General features: G+C 49.9%; 1 protein-coding gene across 1 annotated transcript in view; it reads right to left on the reverse strand.

Annotated features, from left to right (window-relative positions):
• The window catches only part of Tmem132c (transmembrane protein 132C), a 183,073-nt gene that overhangs the window by 16,899 nt on the left and 139,558 nt on the right, over nucleotides 1-26,616 (reverse strand). Inside the window, exon 5 of the mRNA XM_046445861.2 lies at nucleotides 395-538. Coding sequence (XP_046301817.2) covers nucleotides 395-538 — 144 coding nt within the window. The remainder of the gene's footprint in view (nucleotides 1-394; nucleotides 539-26,616) is intronic.

Raw genomic sequence — 26,616 nt, forward strand, 5'->3', positions numbered from 1 at the left:
CTCGATTTTTAAAGTTTTCTGAGATTGTTTCAAGTGTTCTCACCATAAAAAGATCCGTGAGTCAATGCCTATGATAATTAGCCGGAAAGAGCTCCTCCACAACACTTGAGCATTTCCCAACACAACATATTGTACCCGGGAGGTAGATAGGATTTTTATTGTTCACTTAAATAAATAGAGAAAGAAGGAAGGAAAGAAAGAGAGAGAGAGAGGAAGGGAAGAAGAAAGAGAAAGACAGATTACCAAGATGGTAAAAGATGGAGCAGGACCACGAGGGACCCCGCTGGACAGGTTCTGAGTGCGAACAGCCCAGCGGACTCCTAAGCTCAGAGGTTCCTAGAGAACGGAGGCCCCTGAGCCCCACCGCTCCGTGGCTGCACGCTGAGTCACTTACTTTGATGACACCCTCGTCCGCAGACTTGCACTCCACTGACTCCGAGATGTCGGTCACCGCGCTGTTCTCTTCCACGGAGACCACCCTGAGGGGCACCGCCACTGTCTTTCCTGTGAGGATGGCTGTGTTCAGGATTTCAGTGTCCTGCCGAAAGAACCAGACACGTGGGGGTCAGGGGGGTGCTCCGTCCCTGGGATTTCCAGGGTAAGCACCAGGCTGCCCCTGTTAAAGACACCCTGTGGCACTTCCTTCAAATGTAAAGGGCATAGTTTGGGACGGATTCTCCTCCTGGCTCCCCACGACCACTGGTTCATTTCCTCTCTGCTGCGGAGCAGGCGGTGATTCTCCACCAGCCAGGCTGCGGTCCTGAGCCATAGGCGTGTCCCTGGGTACCTCAGGCCAGCAGACACTGTGGAGGGTGCCTGTTGCGCTCTCGTCACCCTGCAGCAGATGTCCGCCATCTGACCTCCAGGGCCTGGACTACGTCACTTGACCTGGTAAGAGGGACTTTGCAGGTATGATAAGGCTCAGGGTCTTGAGATGGGGACACCATCCTGGGGGACCTACATGGCCCAATCTAACATCTTCCCGGGGGGGGCGGCCACAAAGGTCCAGGGAAGGAAATGAGATGCAGGTATGAGGACAGAGGTTCCAGGGACCTGCTTGTGGCCTAGAGGTGGGGTGGCCTGTGGGTGATGGGTGGCAGGGCAGGAGCACGCACTGACCACACCTCCACCTGGCCCCTGGGCTCATCCCAGATGCTCCTTAGAGCTGTCAGATCCCATGTGTCGTCACCTCCTCATAGAAGTGCAGCCACATGACAGGACAGGTGGCAGGTGGCTCAGAGTCACAGGGAAAGCGGAAGAGCACTTCGACAAGGTGGGATCAGGTCACCCCCGGGCAGTCATTCCAGCGAGATGGCCAGGACACCTTAAACCACCCACCTGTGCATGGCCCCGCCTGAGGCTCGTTCTGGGAGGGTGTCTCTGGCTGGCCCTCTGGGCTCAGGGCCCACCCCTCACCCAGAGGAGGACCCGGCATGTTCACCAACAAGACTACCAAACAGATTTCCATAGGAAAAAGGGAGTTGAAAAAAAATCAGACTCATGTTACCAGAAAGAGAGAGTGGTGAGATTCCTGTGGAGCCCACAGCAGATTGCCCCCTGCAGGGCCACCAAGTCGGCCCCGGAGCCTGGGCTGGTGGCACCGTAGCAGTGGACCTAGAACCTGGGCTTCATGTCTTGTTTGTTTGTTGATTTTTGCTTGAGGGGGTCTAGTTATGTTGCCCAGGCTGGCCCTGAACTCCCGGGCTCCAGCAACCCTGCTTTAGCCTCCTGGGTAGTTGGGACCGCAAGTGCCACACACTCACCCAGCTAAGCACTTTGTTTTATTTTGGGCAGTGCCGGGAATTGACACCAGGGGCGCTCTGCCCCTGAGCTACATCCAATCCCCCCTTCCCCCCTGCCCTTTTAATTTATTTTTTTTGTTTCAACGTCAGTGTCTCACTAAGTTGCCCCAGTTGTCCTTGAACTTGCAATTCTCCTGCCTCCATCTCCAGAGCAGGGGTTTCCTTGTTCAGTGAAAACTTTTCAGCAAACCAGACCCTCTTCCTCTGCTGCCCTGGGGAGCCCCCTCCGACACAGCCAAGGGGCTTGGCTGATTCTGTTCATGTTGACGTCATTCGAAATTCTCAGTCTATCTCCTTCTGCAGGCATTGCGACTTGCAAAGCAGTGGAGAAACACGTTTTTGCATCTGTAGGGTGCAGGCTGCTCGCAGACGGTGATGTGTCTAGCACACTATTTAAGTGCCTGAGATGGCACCGTCTCCTGAAACCTCCTTTTGTAAGCCTTTTCTTGATGGCCAAATGAGGGTACGAAAGGGTCTTTGGCCTTGGGACATCTGCTGAGACTTTTTACTCTCGGGTCGTTTTCCCCTGAAGTCCCTCTCCAGAAGTGCTGCTCCAGTTTGAAGCAGGAGACTGGGAAGCAATTGACACTGGTGACCTTTTGCAGTAAGCAGGATCACCGTGGGCAGAGGCTTGGGTTATGAGTGGAGCCCAGCCTTTCTCATGAGCTAGCAGTTAATAACCCTCTGCCAGGTCTGTCCCTGGTGCCCAGGATTCCTGAGGCTGGGGCTGTAATCTGGGCTGCTTTCAGAACGGCTTTAGAGATGCTAAGAATACCGCAGGAGCCCCCGAGTCCATTTCCAGGGTCATTACAGGTAATGTGCTCAGAGATGGACCTGCACATTCTCTCCACAGAGCTATGGCTTCATTAAAGCTGCAGGCTCCCTGGCCGACTAATTGTGATTAGTTTCCTAGTGCTGTTGGGGTTTCACACCCGCATGCATACACTCATTTGCACACATGTCCACACTCACCCTGTCCTACCTTTACACTCCCTATCTGAAACTGGCATTGCCCAGAGGCTGGCAGGGCTGGACCTCAGCCTTCCTGACCACATGAATTTCAGGGCGCTAACAGCCATGAAAAGAACAGGGGACAGAAGGAAATGCCTCCAAGGCAGGCCAGTAGCCTGAGGTCCCCTGGCAGGGGAGTCACTCTCCTGAGCAGGGAGTGTTCATTGCCTGGTGAGCATAGGGAGTTGGGAATCTGGATTCTTCTCTGTGACAAACAACACTGACTTGAGTGGCTGCGACCACCTCTCTCTCTCTCTCTCTCTCTCTCTCTCTCTCTGGATCTCCATTCCCTCCTTTTGCAGATGAGGGCTTGGGCTCCGTCATCCCTGGGTATCTGGCTGTCAGATCTAGACATCTGTCTTACTCAGCCCATTTGATCACAGCAAAATTCCACAGATGGGGAGGGTTGCAAACAACATACACTTGTTCCTCACAGCTCTGGAGACCTCAAGACCAAGATCAAGATTCAGGGTCTGGTGAAGATGGAGTTAAAGAGGGAGGGAGGGAGGGAGGGAGGGAGGGAGGGAGGGGGGGAGAGAGAGAGAGAGAGAGAGAGAGAGAGAGAGACTTTGGTGTAGACACAGGGTTCTATGTGGCTGGTTGTAACCCCCAAATACTTTTCAGTTGATGCAATTCATTGCTGACCAGGACATTATTTAAGTGCATAAAGCTGCATTATTTTCTGAAACTCACTGAAGCCATCCTGTGCAGGGACTGCTCACCTCCCTTTGCCCTGTCTCTCATGGCTGCCCAAGTAAGCTTATACTGCTGGCTGCCTATCCCTGGCCCCTTCTGGCCCGGGAGGAGCTCATCCTCATAGAAAGCAGAACTCTGCCTGAGACCACGGGGTCGTACAACTCCTGTCGGCCCCAGCAGAGTTTAGCATGCACTTATCAATCCAGTCGCAGAGTGCTGAAGCCGTCATTATTGCCTGGGAGATATTGGTGTCATTAAAGGTTCCTCCCTCCTCTTCCTCTGTGCTCTCCCTCTGTCCCTTCCACCACCGTCAGAGAGCTGCTCTGCTCTGCTGTGGAGAGTCAGTGGCCCAGGGCACTTTAAATCACTGCCATTTCAAATTTGCAAAGAACCCGAGGCTTTGGATTAAACACGCTTTGTTGTTGACTCATCCTCATAAATGCTAATTGCTTGAGCTGTTTTAATTTTTAAATCAATAAAGAGCATAGAATTGCTTCTGGAGCGTGAGACCCAGGGTGTGAACCGCCTCAAATTATGCCTGGGAAGGGGCCCGCTGTGGTCACCGGGTCTTGACCCCTGGGGCAGAGCAGAGGGTAAACATGAGTGACACCCTCGAGGGTGACTCAGCCATGGAGGGGCATCAGGACATGTGTGAAGTGGGAGGGCCAGATGCTGAAGGGCGCCCTCCGCGGCTCCTTCACAGGACACATGCAGGGCGAGTTGGTCCACAGGGACAGGAAGCTGGCAGAGGGCTCTGCGCATGGATGGTGCTGTGCTCAGGAAAGCACTTTGGAACTGGATGGAGTGATGGCCACCGAACCTGCCAAAGGTGGGAGCCCCTGAGGTGAACTTTCAAGAGGTAGGTCTTAGGGCGCAGGGATCCTGTCTGAGAAAGAGGAAGAAAAGGAGGAGGGAGGGAAGGAGGGAAGGAGTGGGTGACGAGGGAGGACAGGAGGGAAGACTTGAGGGTGGGCAGGAGGTGGACCCATCAAGAGGCCTGGGCCAGGCTGGACCCACTGACTCTGGGCTCCCAAGGAGGCCTTGGTGAGCCAACCAGCTGTTCCCCTTGGAAACAGGACGAAGAGAAGGTAGCTCATGCACAGGGGCAAGACACTGGCCTAGGGTCCATAAAGCTGGTGGCCGTGTGGTCCATAGCCTACAGATGGGGAAACCCAGGCCCAGGGCTGGGTGAGCAGCCATGGTCCAGCAGGCCTGGAGCATCCACCCAGGATGGCACACATGGCTTGACCACATTTCTGGCTGTCTAGCAGGTTAAGAGCAAGGACATGGATTCACCCTGAGTCCTGGCTCTGCCCTTCTCTGGCTGCGCTTAGTTCTCCAAGCATCGGTTTCCTCGACTGAACCAGGGGAATAACTGGGTGGTTGGGGAGTTAGATCTGGTGACGTTTGGGGTCACTCACTGGGGTGTGGAACAAGTTCCGGTGGCCTCAGGGCAGCTGGTAAGCCTGGGTGCTGAGTGTCTGGTGTGAGGTGTGGGTGGGGAGGGACCAGGCTTCCCACAGGAAGCTCTTTGCTCTTTGGAGCTATTGGGGAACACCTCATATCCAACATTGGGGCTGTGTCGGGGAAAGGACAGAAAATAAAATAAAGACCAATCCGTCGTTTATGTGATGTGCAACACACAGATGTTGAGATGTTTGTTTCAAAATTTTTGTTTGTAAAAGAGAAAATGTGGCATATGTGTTAGCTTTTCGTCTCTGTGACCAAAATACCCAACAAGAGCAAGTTAGCAGAGGGAAAGGTTCTATTGGCTCGTGGTTCCAGAAGTTTCAGTCCATGGTTGGCTGCATCCCTTCCTCTGGGCCCAAGGTGAGGCAGAACCTCATGGCCAGAGGTCATGGTGGAAGAAAGTTGCTCAGGACGTTGTGGTCAGGAAGCAGAGAGAGGGAGGGAGGAGAGGGGTCATAGGGCAGGTTCTCAGGCCCCCAGTGACCCACCTACTCCTGCCACACCCCATCTGCCTACAGTCACCCCCAGTTGGTCTGTTCAATGAGGATGGGCTACTTAGGTTACAGCTCTCAAATCCTATCACTTCCAGCTGAACATTCCTATATCAACACAAGAGCTTTTGGGGGACACTTCTTCCAAACCATAGCATTCCATCTCTGGCCCCCCAAAATTCATGTCCACCTCATAATAAAAAATGCATTTAGGGCTGGGGATGTGGCTCAAGCGGTAGCACGCTCGCCTGGCATGCGTGCGGCCCGGGTTCGATCCTCAGCACCACATACAAACAAAGAGTTGTGTCCACCGAAAACTAAAAAAAAAAAAAATATATATTAAAATTCTCTCTCTCTCTCTCTCTAAAAAAAAAAAATGCATTTAGCTCATCTCCAAGAGTCTCACGGTCTTGACAGTTCCCACACTGCCCCAAAGCCCAAGTCTTCCTGGAGACTCGAGGGAGACTCTTGGCCGTGAGCGACAGTGAGTTACATACACCCATGTGCGGTGGCACAGCGTGAACCCCCGTTCCATAAAGCAGGGAAAGGGGAGTAGAAGGCAAGACCTAATCTAGCTGGACAAACATATCCTGTCGCTCCTCCCCTGGCATATGGGGCACATGGTGGTGAGATGGGCTCACTAAAGGGTTGGGGAGTCCCACCATCCTACAACCTGCTTGGCCTCCTTTCTAACCTGCCTTTCTCTGTAGCCAGCAGGTTTCCTCAGCAGACAGTCCTCGTCACTGGACCTCTTCATCCCCGAGGTCTCCATTCCAGCATTAGCTTTACCTCCCCAGCTTCACCCACAGCCCTCTCAGAGATTCTGAATCGACCACAATTAGCCCTCCCTCCCAGGCCTCCTCTGAAATCTCATGGAAGCCTCATGGAAACCTCATGGAAACCTCCATGACCCCTTAGCCTCGGCCTCCTGTATTCCTGCAGAGCCAGCACCACATGGATGATGCCAAGGTGTGCCACCCACTTGTGTAGTACCTGGGGTTCCTGGGATCCTGACTTTAGCAGCCTCTGAGGGCCTGCGTGGCTTGGCTGTTCAAATGCCATCTTAGGCCCCCTGTTCAAAGAGGGTGGCCCCATCCTCTTTTCTCAAAGGAGTTTTTCCTTGCATATCTTTGAGCCTGCAATGGGTCTGGCCTTGCCAAGCCCTGAGATGCCCTTAAGCTGTCTTTCCAGAGTGTCTCTGTGCAGAGTACTTAGCATCTCATTAGTGGCTATAGTCCCTTTAATAATTATGACTTCCTTGGCCCTAGTTTTACAGACACTTTTCTGGCCAGACTGAAAATTTTATAAATCCCTCATCTCTGCTGTCCGCTCCCAACCCTCACAGCAAACCTGCCATCAGGATCCATGCCACCTCCTAAATGCTATGCTGCCTTTGAATTTCCACTACCAGGTTAATTAGTCCATCACCTTTAAATTCAGCCTCATGCAAAGCCTCAGGACAGGGGCATAAGACACACAAGTTGTTTGCCAGGACATAAAGCAAATGGGCTGTGGCACCACTCCTAAGAGGTCTTCATTTCCCTTTGAAGCCTCGCGGTACGGTCCACATTGCTTTCAGCGGTCTGGACTTCCGAGCTCCCATTAGAGATGCCTGTTCAGCTCCACCTACAGCCTTCTACGCCTTCTCCATCCTGCCTCTCCAAACTTCTCCAAATGCCTCCACAAACTGCTCCAAAGGCTTTGGAATCACTTGGTCAGTTTAGTCACAGCACAGCCTCACCTCTCCACACCAATGTCTCAGTTAGTCACCAAAATACTGGACAAGAGCAAGTGAGAGGAGGGACAGATTGTTTGTCTCATGGTCCAGAGGTTTCAGTCCATGGTAGGCCTCCTCCGCTGCTCGGGCCCTAGGTGAGGCAGAACACCACGCCCGAAGGGTGTGCAGAGCAGAGATGTCCACCTCGTGGTGACCATAAGCAGAGAGGGATGGACAGAGGGGCCCTCAGGGAAACTGCCCCTTTCCAGGACATGCTGCTGGTGACCCACCTCCTCCAGCCAGCCCACCCCACCTACCCACAGTTACCACCCAGTCAGTCCACTCCAACCAGGATGGACTGGTCAGGTGATGGTCTCGCCATCCAATCACTTCCCCTCTGAGCATTCCTGCATCAGCACAGGAGCTTTGGTGGACGCTTCCCATCCAGGCCACAACAGCTGATGTCACATTTTCCAATCTTCGCCCTCAATTTCTCTCCCCAGAGGCAACTACCCGCTGTCTGTCTGTGGGGATATTTTGAGATATTAACCTGGGTTTCATTTCCCCTTCTGTGATCCCTCCTTCCCTCCCATTCAACAGGAAAACCAGTTCTCTTCAGGTCTGTGGAGGAGGGAGAATAGGCCAGCGATGCCCACGGGGTAAAGGCTCACAGACACGGACAACATCTTAGTCACAATTGGAGTGGAGACAGGTGCGGTGGCGCACACCTGTGATCCCAGTGGCTTGGGAGGCTGAGACAGGAGGATCATGAGTTCAGAGCCAGCCTCAGCAAAAGTGAGGCACTAAGCAATTCGGTGAGATGCTGTATTGACATAAAATACAAAATAGGGCTTGGGATGTGGTTCAGTGGTTGAGTGCCCCTGAGTTCAATCCCTGGTATCCCCCCAAAAATATTGGAGTGGAAGGTGAGGGCCCCCCACCTGCCTCCTGAGCAAAAGGAAAAGATCTCTTTTAGAAGAAAATGAGCAAGGGGAGGAGGGGCCTCTGGGTGGAAGGTGTGCTGTGAAAAGGCAAGAGGAGGTGTTGCCTGGTGCATCTGCAGCTACTCAGAGACCCAGAGACCTAGAGGGGCCACTAACATGGCAGGGGCTAGAAAAGAAAGCCGACTGGATTTGGAGGAGAGAGAGCCAAGACATGGAGTCAGAAGAGGCTTTTGCCACTCACTATCACTCTCTTGTCCTGTAAGTGAGCCATGATCTAGGGGCTCGGGTGTGGTGGAATGCCCCACCAGAGGAGTCACTCCCCCGCCTCCCTCTGGCCACAGGGTGGCCTGTGCCTGGCGTCCAGCACAGTGTTCTCAGAGTGTGATGTCTGGGAACCTGTTGGGAAAGCAGATGGTGGCTTGCTATCCCAGACCTACTGAATGGCTGATTCTGACACTGCCCAAAGTTTGAGGACTACTGTTGCAGTGCGAATGGAAGCAGAGACAGTGAGCATCACTTCAGGAAATCTGCTGGTGGAGCTGGACTCAGGAAGTACAGACACTCCTGTTGTCCCCTTTCCCTTCCTGATACCTGGAATACTAGCTACAATGACTGGACCAACACCATCCATCTTGGACCATGAGGCCCATTGGGAAATGAAAGCCATTCACTACGGACAGTGGAATACAGGGATGTGGGAAACCGGAATCCCTGAGGACTAAAGAGTGGCCACAGCCTTGTCCGTGAGTGTGAAACCAACTTCCTTTATGTTCAGCTGTCGGCTTAGAGGTTCTGACATTCTCAGTTGAATCGAAGGCTAACTCATTCGGTGTTTCTTCCTACACTTGAGGGAGTGGAGGATGAAGACTGCCACACTACACTGTGTGACAACACCTCTCTGGTCATGGAACCCTGAGAAGGCGACCGAGGGTGAGGACCCTGGGGGCAGCATGCCTGCAGGAGCGGGCAGGTGGGGTGGTGGCTCTGCCGTCCTAAGCTGCCGGCTGGTGTGGGAGGAGAGGGGGAGCGGAGATTGACAGCTCAGCCTAATTTACCGCAGACAAATTACTCCTAGAGCTCCTCGTTTTCCCAGCTCACAGCTTCCTGGTTAAGATGATGCATGGTGCCCGGCAGCCGCCTGCCAGCTGATTAGTGAGGTGGCAGGGACCGTGGTTCCGGATCCAGGGCTGGGAGCCACAGAGAAGTGCCATCTGATCACCACCGAGTGGACGTGGTCATGCACAGCCCACCCTCTACATAACCCAGGGATTTGGAGCACATTCGGTGCACACTCAGGCATCACAGGGGTCTCATAGCCACCCCCAGGGCAGCCTTCCCTCTGCTGGGTGGCGCAATGTGACAGTTCCCTCTCCAGGGTAGGGGACCTTTTTACTGACTGGCTTGAATGGCAGGCCCAGTAGAACAGTCTGGATGGCCCCGTCAGCTGGCCAACAGCCTCTCTTGCTCCCTTTTCCTGATGAAAAGGCCCCCACAGTTCTGCGTTTTGTTTGTTTGTTTTTTTTTTGGTAGAATTGATTTAAAAAGTGCTTGGGAAGATGCCCACGGGGCAATGCCCAGCTTGGGAAAACTACCCTCTCCGGTGCCCCTGCATCTCCCAAGAGCATCTCCTCCTGATGGGCAGGTGACGTGATTCTCCCCACCTCACAGGTCCAGAAACCAAACTGCAGGAAGTGGCCACACTCACAGCAGGAACCACCCCTGGGCAGCGTGGGGTGGACAGATACACTGGCCTGTCTGACCCTAAAGCCAATCTCTGAGCCACAGCAGTATGTGGCATAAATACCTTTAAAATAGTGCAACTTGGCCTTGAAAAAGCAGATGAGTACATTAAATATCTCAGGAAAGCTTAAAAAAAAAGCTTCATTGAGATACCACCATAGGATGCACCATTTAAAGGGTGCTACTTGCCAGGCCCAAGGTCACTTTATCCATCTTCAAAACAGTCTCATCCTCCAGAGGGAACAGCCATGCTCTCCATCCCCCCTGCCCAGCTCCTGGCCACTGGCCTGCTCTGTTTCCAGGGCCTCCCCTATTGTGGACAATTCTTGTAAATGGAGTCATGTCACACGTGGCCTCTGTGTCTGGCTTCTTTCAGTCACGTTGTCACAGCGCATCCCTGCAGTGGCAGGTGGCAGTGCTCCGTCCCCTTGTGTTGCCTGATGACGTTCTATTATAGGAAGAGACCTGATTCTGTGCACCCACTTGCTGGTGGCTTGTTCTGCTTTGGGCTTTTCTGCATAACACTGCTGGTGACAGTGAAGGGCCACTGTTCCTGTGGCTGGAGGCTTTGGTTTCTCCTGGGTGTGGGATGGGGCTGAAGAAGGTCCTTTAAAAAACCAGCTAAGGACACAGACTTCTCTGAGGTAAATTATTTTTCCCCAGCTCCTCTCTACTGGCAAAGTTAGGACCGTCCTGTAGCGTTATGACTGCCCCTCTCCAGGGTGGCCCGTGCACTTTTCTTAATACTAGGCAATGCGCTCCTCTGCCTTCTTTTGGGGGATCATTTCATAAAGACATGGAGGTCCCATGCTCAGGGCAGAGGTGAGAAGCTGATGCTGACCACAGCCTGGTGTCCTGTCCCAGGCCAGGGGGCACTCTGCTCACAGGCACGAGGGAGCCAGCTCCCTCTGTCTTCCTGAATGCAGCTCCTTGTGACTCTGAGGACTCTGTGCTCTGCCTGTGAGTGTTCCTAGATAGCACCTCATCGGCAGGAATCTTGATCCCTTCTGAGCTGCTTCTCAGTAAATGGCCCTCTCAGGTGACCCTCTATGGGCACAGGAGCTCTTTGTTGGATCCTGTGTCTCTTTGGAGTTTTAAGCAGAGGTCCAAGGGATGCTGTGAGGCTGATCTGCTCATTTCTCATCTGGGGATGCAAAAAGTGCCCTTGGGCATGATCTGGGCAGCTCTGATCCTGGCACTGGCCCCACCTCAGCCAACAAGGAACTCCTTCGACATGTGGTACTGGGTGGCGCCTGGGTCCTCCCACTGTCTAGCCCATGTATGTGGATCATATTTTGAGTTTACCTTCCACACAGCAGATAGGGCCAACCCTTTAGACCTGAGCAAGGGACAAGGCCCTGCTTTGCTCCCCGGGAAGCCAAAGTCCTGCAGGATTTGGACCCTGGGCCTCTGGCTCCTACTTCTGCCCCCTACACTATACTTTCCAGCCACTGTGCACTCACTGCTCTGCATATCCTGCTCCTCCTGCCTGGACAGCCCTTCCCAGATGCCACAGGGCTCTACCCTCACCTCCCACCCCAGCCCTCCCCTGCTACCTCCTCCACAGCTCCCACTGCCTATGCCTCAGGATTTCCTTTGGGGAAATCTTTGACCCCCAGCTTTGGGGCTGGGCCAGTCTCCCTTCTGGCTGGAGGCAGCACAGAGAGGTCTTGTGTATCTCTTGTTGACCGTTCCACCTCCAGCATCAGGAACAAGGGCAATGGACACAAAGAAGAAATGGTCTGCAGATGGTTTTAGTTGGAGTTTCTGGAAGTATTTAGGATAAGGATATTGGGGCACAGTGCATTTAGAAAAGGCCTCGAATTCGGAAAAGGGACCCTGGCCTGCTCCCCACAATCAAGACACTGGGCAGAGCGGTCCTAAAGCGCCAGCCCTGGGAAGGAGGTGGGGGCCCAGGAACCATGGTGGGCTCAGGGCCCGTGATGGTGCCGGGACCAGGAAACAAGGTGCCCTAGAGCTAGCTGCGGCCTCGCTTGGGCAGTAGGAGATCCAGAAGCCGGGGTGGAACCCCAGGTGGAGGCAGAAGTCAGAGCGAGGTGCAGGACAGTGAGGGTCAACTTGCTTCTGCGCACCTGCTCCAACACCAGTGGACACGTGAGGACACACCCAGCGCCAGGCCACGTCGGCCACACCCTCCTGCCAGCTCCTTTTTGATTGGCCAATGTTACCTTCTGGTTTGCTCTGATTAGTTGGAGCCTGTGCCACTTTAGCTGGCAGAGTTTGATTATTCGCCATTTGGAACCATTTTAATGGAGATTTCAGGTAACAAGTGAGATTCTCTCTGCAATTTCTCCTGCGTGCTGAGTGACCACCATAACCCCCTAATCGGTGGGAAGCGGTCCAGTCACGATCTTTTAATGAGTCTCTTGAAGGGTCTTCCTGGGTCTCCTTGGGCATCTGGAAGGTCAGAGTACAAAAGACAGTCGTCCTTTTTGAACGACCTACAAGGGTCCCTGCCTGCAGCGTCTCCGCTGCGAGTACTGTGCTGACTGCATTAGTCACACGGACTTAAAAGCAAGTCTCAGCCCTCTGCCCTCCTGAATCTCGGCGTTTCTGCCAGCAGTTACCACGGGAGGAACGCAGAAGCTCCATAGCAAATCACTTAACCCATCCATCCTGGGGAGCTGCAGCTCTGGAAAGGTGGCCGAGCAAATCTCCCTCCCTCCCCCAGGACGCGTGCTAACAGCTCTGTGGGCTCGCGCTAACAAAGCAATCATTCTGGGTCCTGTCACCGTGGGGAAACCCAACGCCCACCTCATTTACTTGCAATTCACTCACGGCCCAAAGCAGGGGTGCAGGAGACAAACTTTACTTATCTGTCAATTTGCTTCTAATACAAGATAGAGTCTCTATCCCCAAACATGCATTTAAAACAAGAAAGCAATTCAATTTCAGCAGGCATCGTTTTCAGAAGGTCCAGTGCTGTAACTGGCTTGTTAGATGGATCATCCTCTAGGGCAACACATGAAATAAGTGGCACCAATGTCCCTGAGAAATGTCGTTGTTTGCAACTTAGCAAAGAAGGAGGCTGTTGTTGGGAAATTTGTACTTTATTTCTCCAAGGTTGTAGGTAGTCTTTCTCCCTGTTTTCCATTCTCCTGCATCACTTTTGAGTTTGCACACGTGATTGCCTCTCATCAAGGTGCCCAAGGCAGCCCCAAGGGAGGGCTACTCTGACTGCCGTGGAGGAGGAAAAGGGGCCATTGGTATGTGTGCTCTCTCTGCTCCTTGTAACCCTCTGTCTTGCCAAAGGCACTGGGTGGAAGAGAGACATTCCTGCTGCCCATGCCTAACTGGTCCTCTTCTTGTTCCTGAGCCAAGGGAGAGGCCATGTCCCAGATGCCTGCAGCCATTGACATTAGAGAGGGCAAACGGTGTGGTCCCTTCTAGGCTGAGTCAGGGAAACGCCAGAGTGCCAGCCCTCTGCTCTCTTCTGGTGTGACAATCAGGGCCCAGCGTCTCAGTGCAGTGTCAGAGGATTTGCTGAGTCCCCTTCATCATCTGGGGAGCCCAGAATGGCTGGTACCATGCTTTGCTGAGGGCCGTGAGGACCTGGCTGAGTTAAATCTGACATTCTGGAGTGTCTGCCGTGGAGCTTGCAGGACACATGCCAGCACAATACCCAGGGAAGCCAGGCCAGCATCTGCTTGGACACAGGCCAGCTCTCCACAGGCACACTCGAGTGAAAGGGTGACCCTGCCAGGGGCACTGGCATTTCAAAGAGAACCCCAGTGGGCTGGAGATGTTTGCCAGTGGGATGGATGGGCAGCGGTGGGCTCCAAGTCAACCCCTGGAGCTACCGGGGAGGGAATTTTGAGGTGGGCCTTCTTGGTGCCCTTAGAATCCTATTACCCACTTTCATCCAATGAGGACTTTGGGTCATAAGCACAGAAATGAGCAAAAGGAAATCTGCTGGAAGGGATGTAGGTGTCCTGCAGGATGGGTGGTGGAGATTGGGTGCAGGGTCTTCATTTGGTCAGGGAGAGGATAGCCAGGGCACCTCAGGAGTTGTTTAGTGTTCTCGCATCACACTGGCCCAGACTCTCAAGCATGCAGCTGGCCCCACTGAGTTGGTAACCAGCACTAATGGGAGCCAGTCAGTGCCAGGGGCTGGGAGGAGCAGCCTGCGCTGGGTTTGGGGATCCACAGCTCTGTGGATCTCTGCTCTCTGTGGGTTGTGGCTTGGAGACAACCTCACCTGGGTCCCAAGCTTGATTTGGTGTGGCTGGAGGCACTGTCCTCCCAGCAAGCCCTCAGACTCCCTGAGATGCTCAGGTGTAAGTCAGTGAAGGCCAGAAAGTCCGCAGGTCTCGGTGCCCAGTAAAACCCACTGAGTGGGAAACATAGAGGACTCATTTTCCCTTTCAGCTCTGCTGGCCCCCATCCATCCCAACCCCAGGAATCCCACTGGACCATTCCCAGAAACTGAAAGACCAGCAGCTGCCGCATGACAATGGGTGACACTACCCCCTTGTGGCAGAGACGGGAAACACGGCACGTGTCCCAAGTGACCAGAGCAGAAGGGGGTTGACCCTTGCAGGCTGCTCCAGGTCCTGCTGAGGTGAGATGTGTTTGCCGTGAAGCTCAGTCCTGCTCAGCACGGCCAGCAACTCTGCCACAGCGCAGCTTGGAATGTCCCCTTGCTCAGAATGCTCCCTGGGCCCCCTGCAGTTCATCTCTGCTCTGACAGCCAACCCCAAGCTGTCCTTGATCTGCTTTCTGTCTCTGAAGTCTTGCTGTTTCTAGAAAGTTCACGTGAAGAGAAGCCTACCCTGTCACCCTTGCTTGGCACAGCCGTGGTCTTCCTGCTTATTGTCAGGACTGTCCTAACGTCTGCCTGTTCCATGGTTTGTTTCTTCTTTATCACCCACTGTGGGCACCTGGGTTGACGGTCAGGTAGCAGTGCCTGCCCATGGGCATCCCGTGCTGGGTGTTCTTGTTCTGTAAACCTGCAGATCCCAGGGCATACAGCGTGCACAGGTAACACCAGAGAAACCACCATTTCTAACATCTATTCATCTCCTCCTTCCCAACACAGAGCAGGGCTTCCCTCCACACCCAGCCAGCACCCTGAGGGTCCTTCTCTTCACTTTGGGGCAATCCCGCGGGGGCTGGGGGAAGGCGGCTTTTCCCTGTGGCTTTCTGTGCATTTCCCAGTCACTAATGATGCTAAGCATTTCCATTCTCCTAACATTTGGGTTAAAATTAATTACCGTTGTAAGTCCTGGTGCAAATTCATGTTTTGATATTCTATCTGTATGTTTATGTTGAGGCTCGGATTTCCTCAAACAATAACTCTAACACCAAATTTAATCTATATGGTAAGAGAAGTTGAGAAGAACCAGATGATAGAATGACGAGGAGGTATGTTGGCTCACCTCCAACTTGAAAAAAAAAGGAGGAGGAAAAAAGAAGCAAACTAGGGAGAGTTTGCTGTAGCCAACAGCAATAGCATTTTTGGGTTGCAATCTAAAGTAGTTATCAAAATACACATCATCAGAATCGTTTAACATTTCACCCTTCTCATTTTTTCCTTGTAAAATTAGGATCTTTTTTCTTTTTTTTTCCCCTAGTATTTTTTAAAGCAGAATATTTTTTTTTTTAAGAGAGAGAGAGAGAGAATTTTAATATTTATTTATTTATTTTTTTTAGTTTTCGGCGGACACAACATCTTTTTTTGTATGTGGTGCTGAGGATCGAACCCGGGCCGCACGCATGCCAGGCGAGCGGCGCTACAGCTTGAGCCACATCCCCACCCCTTTCCCTAGTTTTTAAAATAACTTTCATCCATGGCCTCTACCAGCCTAGGCGGAGTCTGGATTGTGAGGTGGTGCTGACACCGGGACCCTGAGTTGGTGCTCTTCTCCAGGGCGAATGGACTCCAAGCGTCTGTGAATTAGCAGAGACTCCAGCTCCCTGTGCCCCAGCCCCGCTTGGCAGATTTAATTTTGAGCACAAGCAATAATCCCATTGCGAAATCCCTTGTCCTACATGGAGTTGCAGACATATTAGACAAATAAAAGCCCCGGGGAGAAAAGTGGATCTCGCTTCTTTCTTTCAAATGATTAAAGGAAAAGGAACCAGCTGGGAGACTCCGTGATCTTTCAGGCAAATTTAGGAAAGAAGCTGTCTCTGAGGGCTGGTGGGAGATGCTTTCAGTAATAAGGGAGAGCAGGCAGGGCAGGCAGACGCTACCTCGCTCACCGGAAAACCTTTGGTCTCTGCTGGGCTGGTCCAGGTGGGGGTGGAGAGGGGCCAGCTTGCACCTGGAAGGCAGCCTACTGACCACCTCCGCTGCGCTTCCTGGCTGAATGTCTGTGCTGCACCTCCACTTAGCTTTAAAATGGGGAGAAGTATATTGTCCCTCTTCTGTTAGTCGGCTTTGGCTGTTGGGACAATTACCATAAACCTGGTGGCTTACAGAATAGAAAGGTACCCTCTCACAGCTGGGTGGGCAAGTCCAACAGGAAGGTGTGCACAGGCCTGTGCTCTCACGGGGGGCTTGAGGGCTGGGGGAGGACCCTTCCTGGCCTGTGCCAGCTGCTCCTGGCCACCAGCCATGCTCGGCTTGTCTCCCTTCTCCAGGCCTATCATGGCATCTTCTCCCTTTCCATTTCTTCTAAGGGTGCTTGTCATGGGGTGTAGGACCCACCCTAGTCCTGGATGACATCATCCTGACCCTTAAGAACCTCTGCAAAGACTCTATTTGCAAATAAGGTATCATTCGCAGTACCAGGGTTTAGGACTTGGGTGTGTCTCTCCGATGAACACCATCACTGGTCCAACAGGTAACAGGAGAACGAGCCCGCACTGTGGTTCTATTTGAATGGGCAATAGCATTTTTGGATGGGGGTCAGCTGCTGCTCATGGGGATGCTGGATGGGGGTCAGCTGCTACTCGTGGGGACCACAGCATAGGCCAAGAACTGGAGGCTGGAGCTGGCCGAGTGTGTACAGGGGGAGGAGTCAGGGCTCACAATCAGGATGTCATCTCCGGGTCTGCATCCAACCCGGCGACTTGTGCATCCCCCTGAGTGATTTCCGTGCATCTCTTCATTTCCCCAGCCCTGATCTCAGAGCAGAGTGGCATTTGTGCTGATAAGCAAGCTGGGCTGCAGAACTTTTTAAAAAATAACTTTATTAAGATTCGATTCTAATGCCCTACGATTCACCCATTTAAAATGGGAAATTCAATGGCTTTTAGTAGATTCACAGACTCGTGCAGCCCTCTCTACAATCGATTTCAGCACATTTCCATCAGCCCACAAAGAATTCTGCACCCTGTAGCTGTTCCGCCCGCCCCTCTCCGCCCTGGGCGGTCTCCGAGTCATTCTGCTTAAGGATTCACTTATTCTATAATTTCACATAAATGGAGTCGTAGGGCATGTGCTCTTTCTGACTCCCTCTCTCACGCAGGATAATGTCTCCACAGTTCATCTTCGCCGTCACGTGTCTGGTGCTTCATTTTTATTGCCAAATGGTTTCAGTCCTCTTGAGCTGAGAGGTACAATTACCAAGTAGAAATCATAAACTACAAGGGCTGCGTCACCGCGTACCTCGGATGTTCCAAGCGCTGGCTTATTGTGTGCATTTTTCCAATGGAGACGCCTGCAGAGGCTGGACAGCCAAGACGAATAGGCACAAAGGACGTGGGAGAGACTCGGTCGCTAGCTCTCCTGCCGAAGCCCACGGGTGCAGTGTCCATCACCCTGCCGATTGCCGCCTCTGGGGCTGCACATTGCTGGACCTTCTGCTTGTTTCCAGAGAAGCCAGGATCCAGGTCTACCTGTGTGATGCCTCCCAACTGTGGGATGTGAACAGCAAAACTGATGCCAAGCCAGAGGCACCACTTGCAGGTGACAAGGCCATCTGAAGGTGACCACATCCTGCCCTCAGAGTCCCTTTGGGAGAAACATGGCCACCTCATCTTGGTTTGCGTAGATTGTCCCATTGTCAAAACTGGAAGCCCCATATCCCAGGAATCTCCTCAGTCCCAGGGAAACTGGGATGACTGGGAGGCCACAGTGGATTTGTAGGAGGGGGCCATGTTGGAGACACTGTGGCTGCTCACTCTGTATATCCTCAGAGGGAATTTATGAACAACTTCACCATCACCATCACTGTCACCACAATCACTAACATCACCATCATTATCATCATCACCATCATCACCACCATCACCACCATCATCATCAATCACCATTATCACCTCCACTAGCACCAACACCACTATCTTCATAACCACCAACAGCAGCGTCAATGCCAGCATGTTCATCCACCCTTTCTCCACCCCTCACAATGAATATTTTCCAGTTTAAGGTACGGCAGTGAGCACAGTAGGCTGAGGTCAGAGAAATGAGGGTTGTGCCCCACATCCGCCCTCTCCAGGCCGTGTAACTGGGACACACTGCTCTGTCCAAAGGTGTGAAGAAGCCTCTCCATCAAGTGAGGGCAGACAGGCCCTGAAGCCACGGAAATAGCTGCTGCAAGATTAAGTGAAGTAGAGAGCGTGGAGCACTGTGTTCAGGGCCAGCACTGGAGGTCAGTGATCACCACTGTGGAAAGGGCCAGCACCGGAGGTCAGTGAGGTCAGTGATCACCACTGTGGAAAGGCACTCACATCGTCAGCACCCTTGGCTCTCAGGGGTCACAAACTGGCTCTAATGTCCAGAAACTCCTGCTAGTTTTTGCTCTGGCCCACTCTGGTCAGGTTCCCCCGCATCTGAATTACTACAGGGCCGCATTCTTGAATTACTACTGCCGTCTGCCTCTAAGGAGGATTTCCCCCACAGGCAGGACAAACACGGGACCAAGTGCTGAAGATGTTTTGTAGACTGAGGCTTCCATGCAGATGTCTGGGATGAGCTCAGGGCGGATCTGCCCAGGGTCACACCAGGGGGTGGCCAGACCCAACCTCGGGGGCACTGGAGTGAATGATGTGGCACATAGGACTTTGGTTCTCAGCTTGTGACCTTGCCACGGTTCTGGGCAAGAGGAAGCTGTGGCTCAGAAGGGGGTGGGCGAGCAGTGGGACTCCAGGGCCCCGTGAGCCCCGGCTTCTCGCACCCCTGGTTAGATTGAGAGCCAGCATCACCTGCTCCTCCAGGCATCTGCAGCCCCAAGGGCAGGGCTTGCTGCAGGCTGCCTCCGTTAATGGAGACTGGTGTCGGGCTCATGTGTGACCCGGTGGCCTGGACCCTCCAAGGGAAAGGGAGTTTGCTCCCGTGTGGGTTTAGAAGGCAAAAAGAACCCTTTTCCATAAAATAAATGGATGTGCTGATTTTGACCTTTCAAAACCCCACGACAAAATCCATATGGAGGCAAACAAAATCTCATTTTGTCTGGCTGATCTAATATTAATTTATAAAGCAAAATACCGAGATTAATTCTCATTCAAATCCGCACCCACCTAAGGTTCTTGAAAATGAGATTCCATTACCAATTCCCTTTCATTTTTACTTTCAAGAATCTTTGGAATGCGGGCACTTGGGCTCTGGTGGGGCTTGTGCCCGAGCACAGCAGGGCTTCAGAGAACATTCTGCCAACTCCTGTCTCTCCCCTGCAGGGGATGAAGAATCCGAGAGGGTTTGCTGTTTATGTCTCCTAGCATCGCACAAGCACGAGTCTGAGGTAGTGCCAGGGACCCGTGTGGCAGTGAGCTGTAGCTCTGAGCAGAGCATAGTGAGCACTTTAAAATAGTGGCTTTGAGGAATTCCATCTTCATTTTCGTGGGTGACACGTGCTCCAGGCAATCCTAGCATCCTAGAGGATGCTTCTGCACGGCACCTGTCTGGCAGTGATACTTGGGAAGGGAATTGCCTATGTCTTTGAACTCACTGGCTATTAAATCCTCTTTCCAAGGGTCTTTCAGAAAGAAAGAAATAAAAGGGACATCAAGAATCTGAAACGACTAATGACAGCCACTGCAGGCTCTAGCACAGGCAAAGCAGAAATCAAAGGCCTTGGTTTGGTGCTAAATCCTAAAATGTTAGCAAGACTGATGAACAATAGACAGATGGTACCAATTTCTCTGTAACTAAGGATGGTAGGTTTTACTTGGTCTGCAGGTTAAGTTCAGGCAGGGCAGGTAAGTACAGTTGGGCGGCCTCTGCACTGCACAAGGCTGTACATGAAAGGAGTTGGTATCTGCAAAGCAGACTGTATTTTCTAAGAGAACTCAGGCACCATGTGGAGAGGGGCTTGGAGTGTCTTTCTAGTTTGCACTGCTCCAGCCAGTATTGTGGCCCTTTTCTCAGGACCTAGCAAATGACAAAGAATTATACAAATAATTTCAGTCGCGCCTTCTAAGACGGAGAAGCGCTGGTTTATGAGGACCAGGCGTCTTACTTTCCAGCTTCCTTAATGAAGATGTGCCGACTGATTCATGCAGCAGGTGAGCAGCACCCTGATTGTGCTGTTGCTCCCCACACCCAGTCTAGAGTGTCTGCCTGGGGCCCTGAGCACATTTCCTCCCTGAGGCTGCGGCCGCCATCAGTGTGACCTCCGCCTCGCTGCCTGGCGAGAGTGGGACATAAAAGAGACAATGGATTTCTCGATCCCATTCTGTAGTATTTACCCCTGAGAATTAAAGTCAGCATACTACAGGGACACATGCTTCCCCGTGTTTATGGCAGCACAAGTCACAGTTGCCAGACCGTGGGGACAGCCTACGTGTCCACCAAAGAAAATGTGTGTGTGTGTGTGTGTGTGTGTAGGGAGAGGCAGGAGAGAGAGAGAGAGAGAGAGAGAGAGAGAGAGAGAGAGAGAGAGAGTGTGTGTGTGTGTGTGTGTGTGTGTGTATACACAAACCTGATGGGGTTTTACTGAGCCATAAAGAGAAGGAAAGCATAGCCTTTTCAGGAGGGTGGGTGAGCTGGGGATCCTCATGCTAAGTGCAACAAGCTATTCCCAGGGGTCAAGGGTGGTGTGTTTGCTTTCACACGTGGAAGCTAGAGAGGAAGAAAGAAATGAAAGGTGCACAGGAGGGGATGTCAGGAGATCCAAGGAGACGGGTGGAGGAGAGGCCCAGTGGGGCAGGGAAGGGCATCAGGGAATGCACTGGCCAATCCACACCTGGTACAGGTGGGACCCTGCCGCACTGGTATGTGTAGTGACGATACACCAACACAGAAGAAGCCACCGTGGGTCCCACGGGGGAGGCTCTGCATGAACAAAGCCACTCTTGGGGGTCTCACCACTGGGGAGCAGTGGCCTGGTGAGGAGGGCTCAGGGTCCTGGCCCTGGAACTCAGCTCCTCCTCCCAGAACCAGCTGAGTGTCTCTCCTGGTAGCAGGGATGGTGCCCAGCAATCTGTGTTGGTGGTGGGGTCTTTCCGCACCACAGATCCCCCAGTGTATTCACAACCACAGGTCCTGAGACTGCAGACAGCCACCAGCCTCTGAGCTACTGTGAAGAAGGCCCAGGGGAGGGGAGTGGGCGCACAGTGACCCACAGTAGTCACAGTGACCACCCAGGACACTGCATCCTGGGCTCCTGCACAACAGGAACCACCACAGACACCACATCACACCCTCCCGGCCACCAGCCCCAGACCCCTGGGCTCACGAATGAGTACCAGCTGGATGGAGGTCATTGCAAATGTCCCAGCACCCCTGGAGAATCCAAGACTGAAGGGCGAGGGTTGAATGTCCCAAGTCTCGATGAAATCCAAACCAAGACTCAACATGAACTTCCTTCACCCTGGCCAGGTTTGCTGTTAAGTAGCTCTAACATCATCTTTGATCATCTAGATCCTCTTTGATTAGATTTCACAGTTACCCACCCCTCATATCCACCACGACGCTTCAACCCCTCTGGTTGTATTTCTGCTCATGTTTAATTGGAATCATTCTATCTTTGTTTTCCTCCCTCAGGTTCACGATTGTGCCTCTGAGCCCCTCTTTTCCCTCTTACATGACCGGCCATGGCCTCAAATCTCTGTCCAGAACATTACAACAACTTTATACCTGGATCAGAGGAACTGTGGAGAACGATATCAACAGGCTTTCGTTTTTTCCTAAGGCTGATTACTATGAGGCTGTGCTCTGAAGCGATTGTCATCAGTAGGGTTTGGTGTACTCTCTCAAAGTGATGCTGATACCAGGAACAGGGTCGACACACATTGAGGAAATGACCCAATGGCCCAATGTGGGGTTCTTAGGAGAAAGAAGTTCACATAATAGTTTCTTGCATAAAAGAAGAAGAAATTATCATTCCTGTAGATGGGTACACATACAAACAATGCAAAAGATCTAGGGGACAGACCACTCCACACAGCCCACAACACTCTAGCGATGGGACCCATGGACACTCCAGTGGAGGGAATGTCAGAGAAAGAGTTTAGAAAGTTCAGCTAAAATGGCCAAGGAGCTAAAAGAAGACATAAGGAATGAAATTAGAAAATGCAGGAAATAAGTGATAGAGATTCTGAAAAAGAATATGATGGAAATCTTGAAAATGAAAGACTCATTGCATCAAAATAAAATTCAAGGGAAATCACCACCAATGGATTAGACCACTTGGAAGACAGAGTCTCAGGCCTGGAGGACAAAGCATAGAATCTTGAAAATAAAGTGGACCATAAAGGAAAGATGTTAAGGGAACATTACCAGAATATTCAAGAAATCTGGGATAATATTAAGAGATCAAATATAAAAATCATTGGTGTAGAAGAAGACTGCAAAATACAAAGTAAAGGAATGCACAATCTTTTCAATGAGACAATATTAGGAAAGATTCCAAAGCTTAGGAGCAAAATGGAAATGCAAATTCAGGAGACGTAGAACCCCAAATAAGCAAGATCGAAAAAGATCCGCTCCAAGACACATTTTAATGAAAATGTCTAAAGTACAGAATAAGGATAGAATTTTAAAAGCTGAAAAAAGGGGAAAAAGCAGGTAACATTTAGAGGTAAACCAATTTGGATTCTGAGCTCCATCCCCAGCCCCCAATTTGGATTACAACTGATTTATCAGTCCAGACCCTAAAAGCCCAGAGGACTTGGAAGAATATATACCAAAGATAACATTTACCAGCTGTGGTTATCATATCCAGCAAAATTATCCTTCAGAATTGAAGCTGAAATAAAAAAAACTTCCATGATCAGCCAAAACTAAAAGAATTCATAGTCACTAAGTCTGTCCTACAAAACATGCTCAGTGATTTATTTCATGTGGAAGAAATAAAAAATAAAGATTACATTTGTCTCTAGGGCAGGGGATATAGCTCATTTGGTAGAGTGCTCACCTTGCATGCACAAAGCCCTGGGTTCAGTCCCCAGCATCACACACACACACAGAACTGTCTCTAAATATAATACAAAAAGGGCCAGGGATGTGGCTCAGTGGTTAAGCACCCCTGGGTTCAATCTCTGGTACAAAAAATGAAAAAAAGCCCAGAATAAGGATGAATTGCACTAGATAAATAGTCAATTATAAGAGAATCAAGTCTGAATTAAGCATTAGAACTATATCAAAGTGGCAAGAAATAAAAATCCTCTCCCTATAATAACATTGGGTGCAAATCAAAAGACATAAGTGCTCAGATTAGATTACAAAAAAAAAGGCAATAATATGCTGTTTACAGGAACCTCACCTTACAGGCAAAGACATCCATAGGCTGAAGGGAAAGGGTGGGAAAAGATACACCATGCTAATGGAAGCCACAAGCAAGCAGGGGTAGCTACTATCCTATCAGGCAAAGTGGACTTCACACCAAAACTAATAAGAAAAGACAAAGATCACTTCATACTGGTTAAGAGAATCATCCAATAACAAGAAATAATGATTGTAAATATTTATGCTTCAAACAATGGAGCACCTATGTACACAAAACAAACCCTTTTCAATATCAAGAATCAAATAGATCAAATAGAATGATACTGGGTAACTTCAACACACCTCCATTACCAGTAGATAGATCATCACGACCTAAACCAAGATTCTTCAGATCTAAAAAACACTGTTAACCACAAGGACCTAAAAGACATCTATATACTATTCATCTGTCAACTACTGAATTCACTTCCTTCTCAGTAACAAATGGAACATTCTCTAAAATAGATCATATTATCTTAGCAAATACCAAAAATCCAGATAATTCCTTGCATCCTATTAGATCATAATGAAATGAAATTAGAAACCAATGACAAAATAAAAAACAGAAACCATTTTTAACACCTAGAGGTTAAATAATACTCTTCTGAATGAGGAATTGTCCCAGAAGAAATCAGAGAAGAAATTTTAAAAAAACCTCTTAGAAACAAATGAGAATATAAAACATATCAGAATCTCTGGGACAGTATGAATGTAGTTCTAAGAGGAAAGTTTATAGCACTGAGCTTGCACATTAAAAAACAGATAGATACCAAATAAATAATCTAATATTATACCTCAAGACTCTAGAAGAAGAAGAAGAACAAACTAATTACAACATTAGTAGAAGTCAGGAAATAATTAAAATCAAACATGAAATTGAGAATAAAAGAGCAATACATGGATTAAATGCAACAGCCAGTTGGTTCTTTGAAAAGAGAAACAAGATCAATAAACTCCTAACCAAATTTACCCAGAGAGAGAAGACCCACATTTATAAAATTAGAGATGAAAAAGGAGATATTACCACAGACACTTCTAAAATAGAGGATCATTATAAATTAATTTGAAAATGCATACTCTAGTAAACAGGAAAATAAAAAAGATCTTGACAAATTTCTAGACACAAACAACTTACCCCAGTTGAAACATGAGGCTGTACACAACTTAAATAGACCAATATCAAGTAATGGGATTGAAGCAGCCATCAAAAGTCTTCCAACAAAGCAAAGCCCAGGACAAGATGGATTGTTCAGCTGAGTTCTGTCAGACCTTCAATGAGGAGCGAGTACCAATCCTCCTCGAATTATTCCACAAACTAGGAGGGAACACTGCCAAATTCATCCTATGAAACAAATACCAAAACCAAACAAGGACACCCAAAGGAGAGTAAAATTCAGATCACTATCCTTGATGAATACAAATACAAATACTCTCAAGATATTGGCAAACCACATTCAAAAACCCACTAAAGAGATGGTACACCATGATCAAGTGGGTTTATTCCAGGAATGCAAGGTTGGTTCAACATATGCAGGTCTGTAAATATCTTTCACCACATAACTTGAGTTAAGGACCAGAATCACACGATCATCTCAATAGACGCAAAGAAAACATTTGGCAACATCCCACATCCATTCATATTAGAAATTCTGGATAAAATAGAGATAGAAGGAGCTTACCTTAAAATTATAAAGGCTACATATAACAATTCCAATGTCATCATTATTCTGAATTGAGGAAAACTAAAAGCATTTTCCTTTAAAAACAGGAAGAAGACAATGATGTCCACATTTACCACTTGTATTTAATATAATTATTGAAGCTCTAGTTGGATAAATCAGGCAAGAGAAGGAAAGAGGAAAAGAAGAAGTCAAATTATTTGTTTGCTGATGACAGATTCTATGTTTAGAAGACCCCCCTCCAAAAAAAACTCCATAAAAGATCTCTAGAACAGATAAACATATTTATCAAAGTAGCAGGAGAAAAAGATCAACATGTATAAATCAATGCCCTTCCTGTACTCCCACCCCCACCAAAAATAATGAATCCACTGGGAAAAAAATAGGAAATCTATCCCTCACAATAACTCAAAAAATACTTAAATATACCCAAGGAGGTGAAAGTCCTCTATAATGAAAATTACTGAACACTGAAGAAGACCTTAGAAGATGGAAAGACCTCCCATGTTTTTGAATAGGCAGAATTAATATTGTCAAGATGGTCACACTACCCAAAGTGTCAGACAAACTCAATGCAATACCCATCACAATGCCAATGACATTCTTCACAGAACCAGAAAAAAAACAGTCCTAAACTTCATTTGAAAGAATAGGAGACCCAGAATAGCCAAACCAATCCTAAGTAAGAAGAACTGAAGACATCACAATACCAGATCTCAAATTATACTACGTAGCTGTAGGAACAGAATCAGCGTGGTATTCTCACCGAACAGACATGAAGACCAGGGGAAGACGAGAGAAGGTGCAGAGACCGAGCCGCCCATGCACACTCATCTGATGGTTCACTAAGGTGCCAACGATGCTTGTTAGAGAAAAGATGGCCTTTTTGACAATTGGTGCTGGGGAAACTGGAAGTCCATATGGGGAAGAACGAAGGTAGATTCCGATCCTTCACCCTGCACAAAAGTGAGATCCAAGTGGATCAGAGACCTAGGAATCAGCCCAGATACTCTGCAACTCTGAGCATTTGGCAAACATCTTCTAGCGGTTGCAGTGTCTGGGCTGAATCTTAGGTCTCTGATCCACTTGGATTTCACCTTTGTGCAGGGTGAGAGATCGGAATCTACCTTCATTCTTCCCCGTATGGACTTCCAGTTTCCCCGGCACCAGTTGTGAAGTATGTACATATATGAATATACTCCTGTGAGTTTCACCTTTATGTATCTTCATAAAGCACTATTTTTTTAAAGAAACTATAACTAAATAGGAGAAAGATCGGTAGAGTAGAGGAAAGGAAATGAGAGAGGAGAGGAGGAGGAGAGAGGGGAAGTACTGGGGCTGAATGTGAGCAGATCATATTTCATGCTTATATAATTACATCAAAAGGAACCCTGATATTTATGTGTAACTATAATGCTCTAATTAAAAAAAACTCATTTAAAAAAGAAAAA

The sequence above is a fragment of the Marmota monax genome, unplaced genomic scaffold (genome assembly GCF_021218885.2).
Source record: "Marmota monax isolate L192 unplaced genomic scaffold, Marmota_monax_Labrador192_F-V1.1 WCK01_AAM20220418_F8-fsc00200, whole genome shotgun sequence".
NCBI lineage: Eukaryota > Metazoa > Chordata > Mammalia > Rodentia > Sciuridae > Marmota > Marmota monax.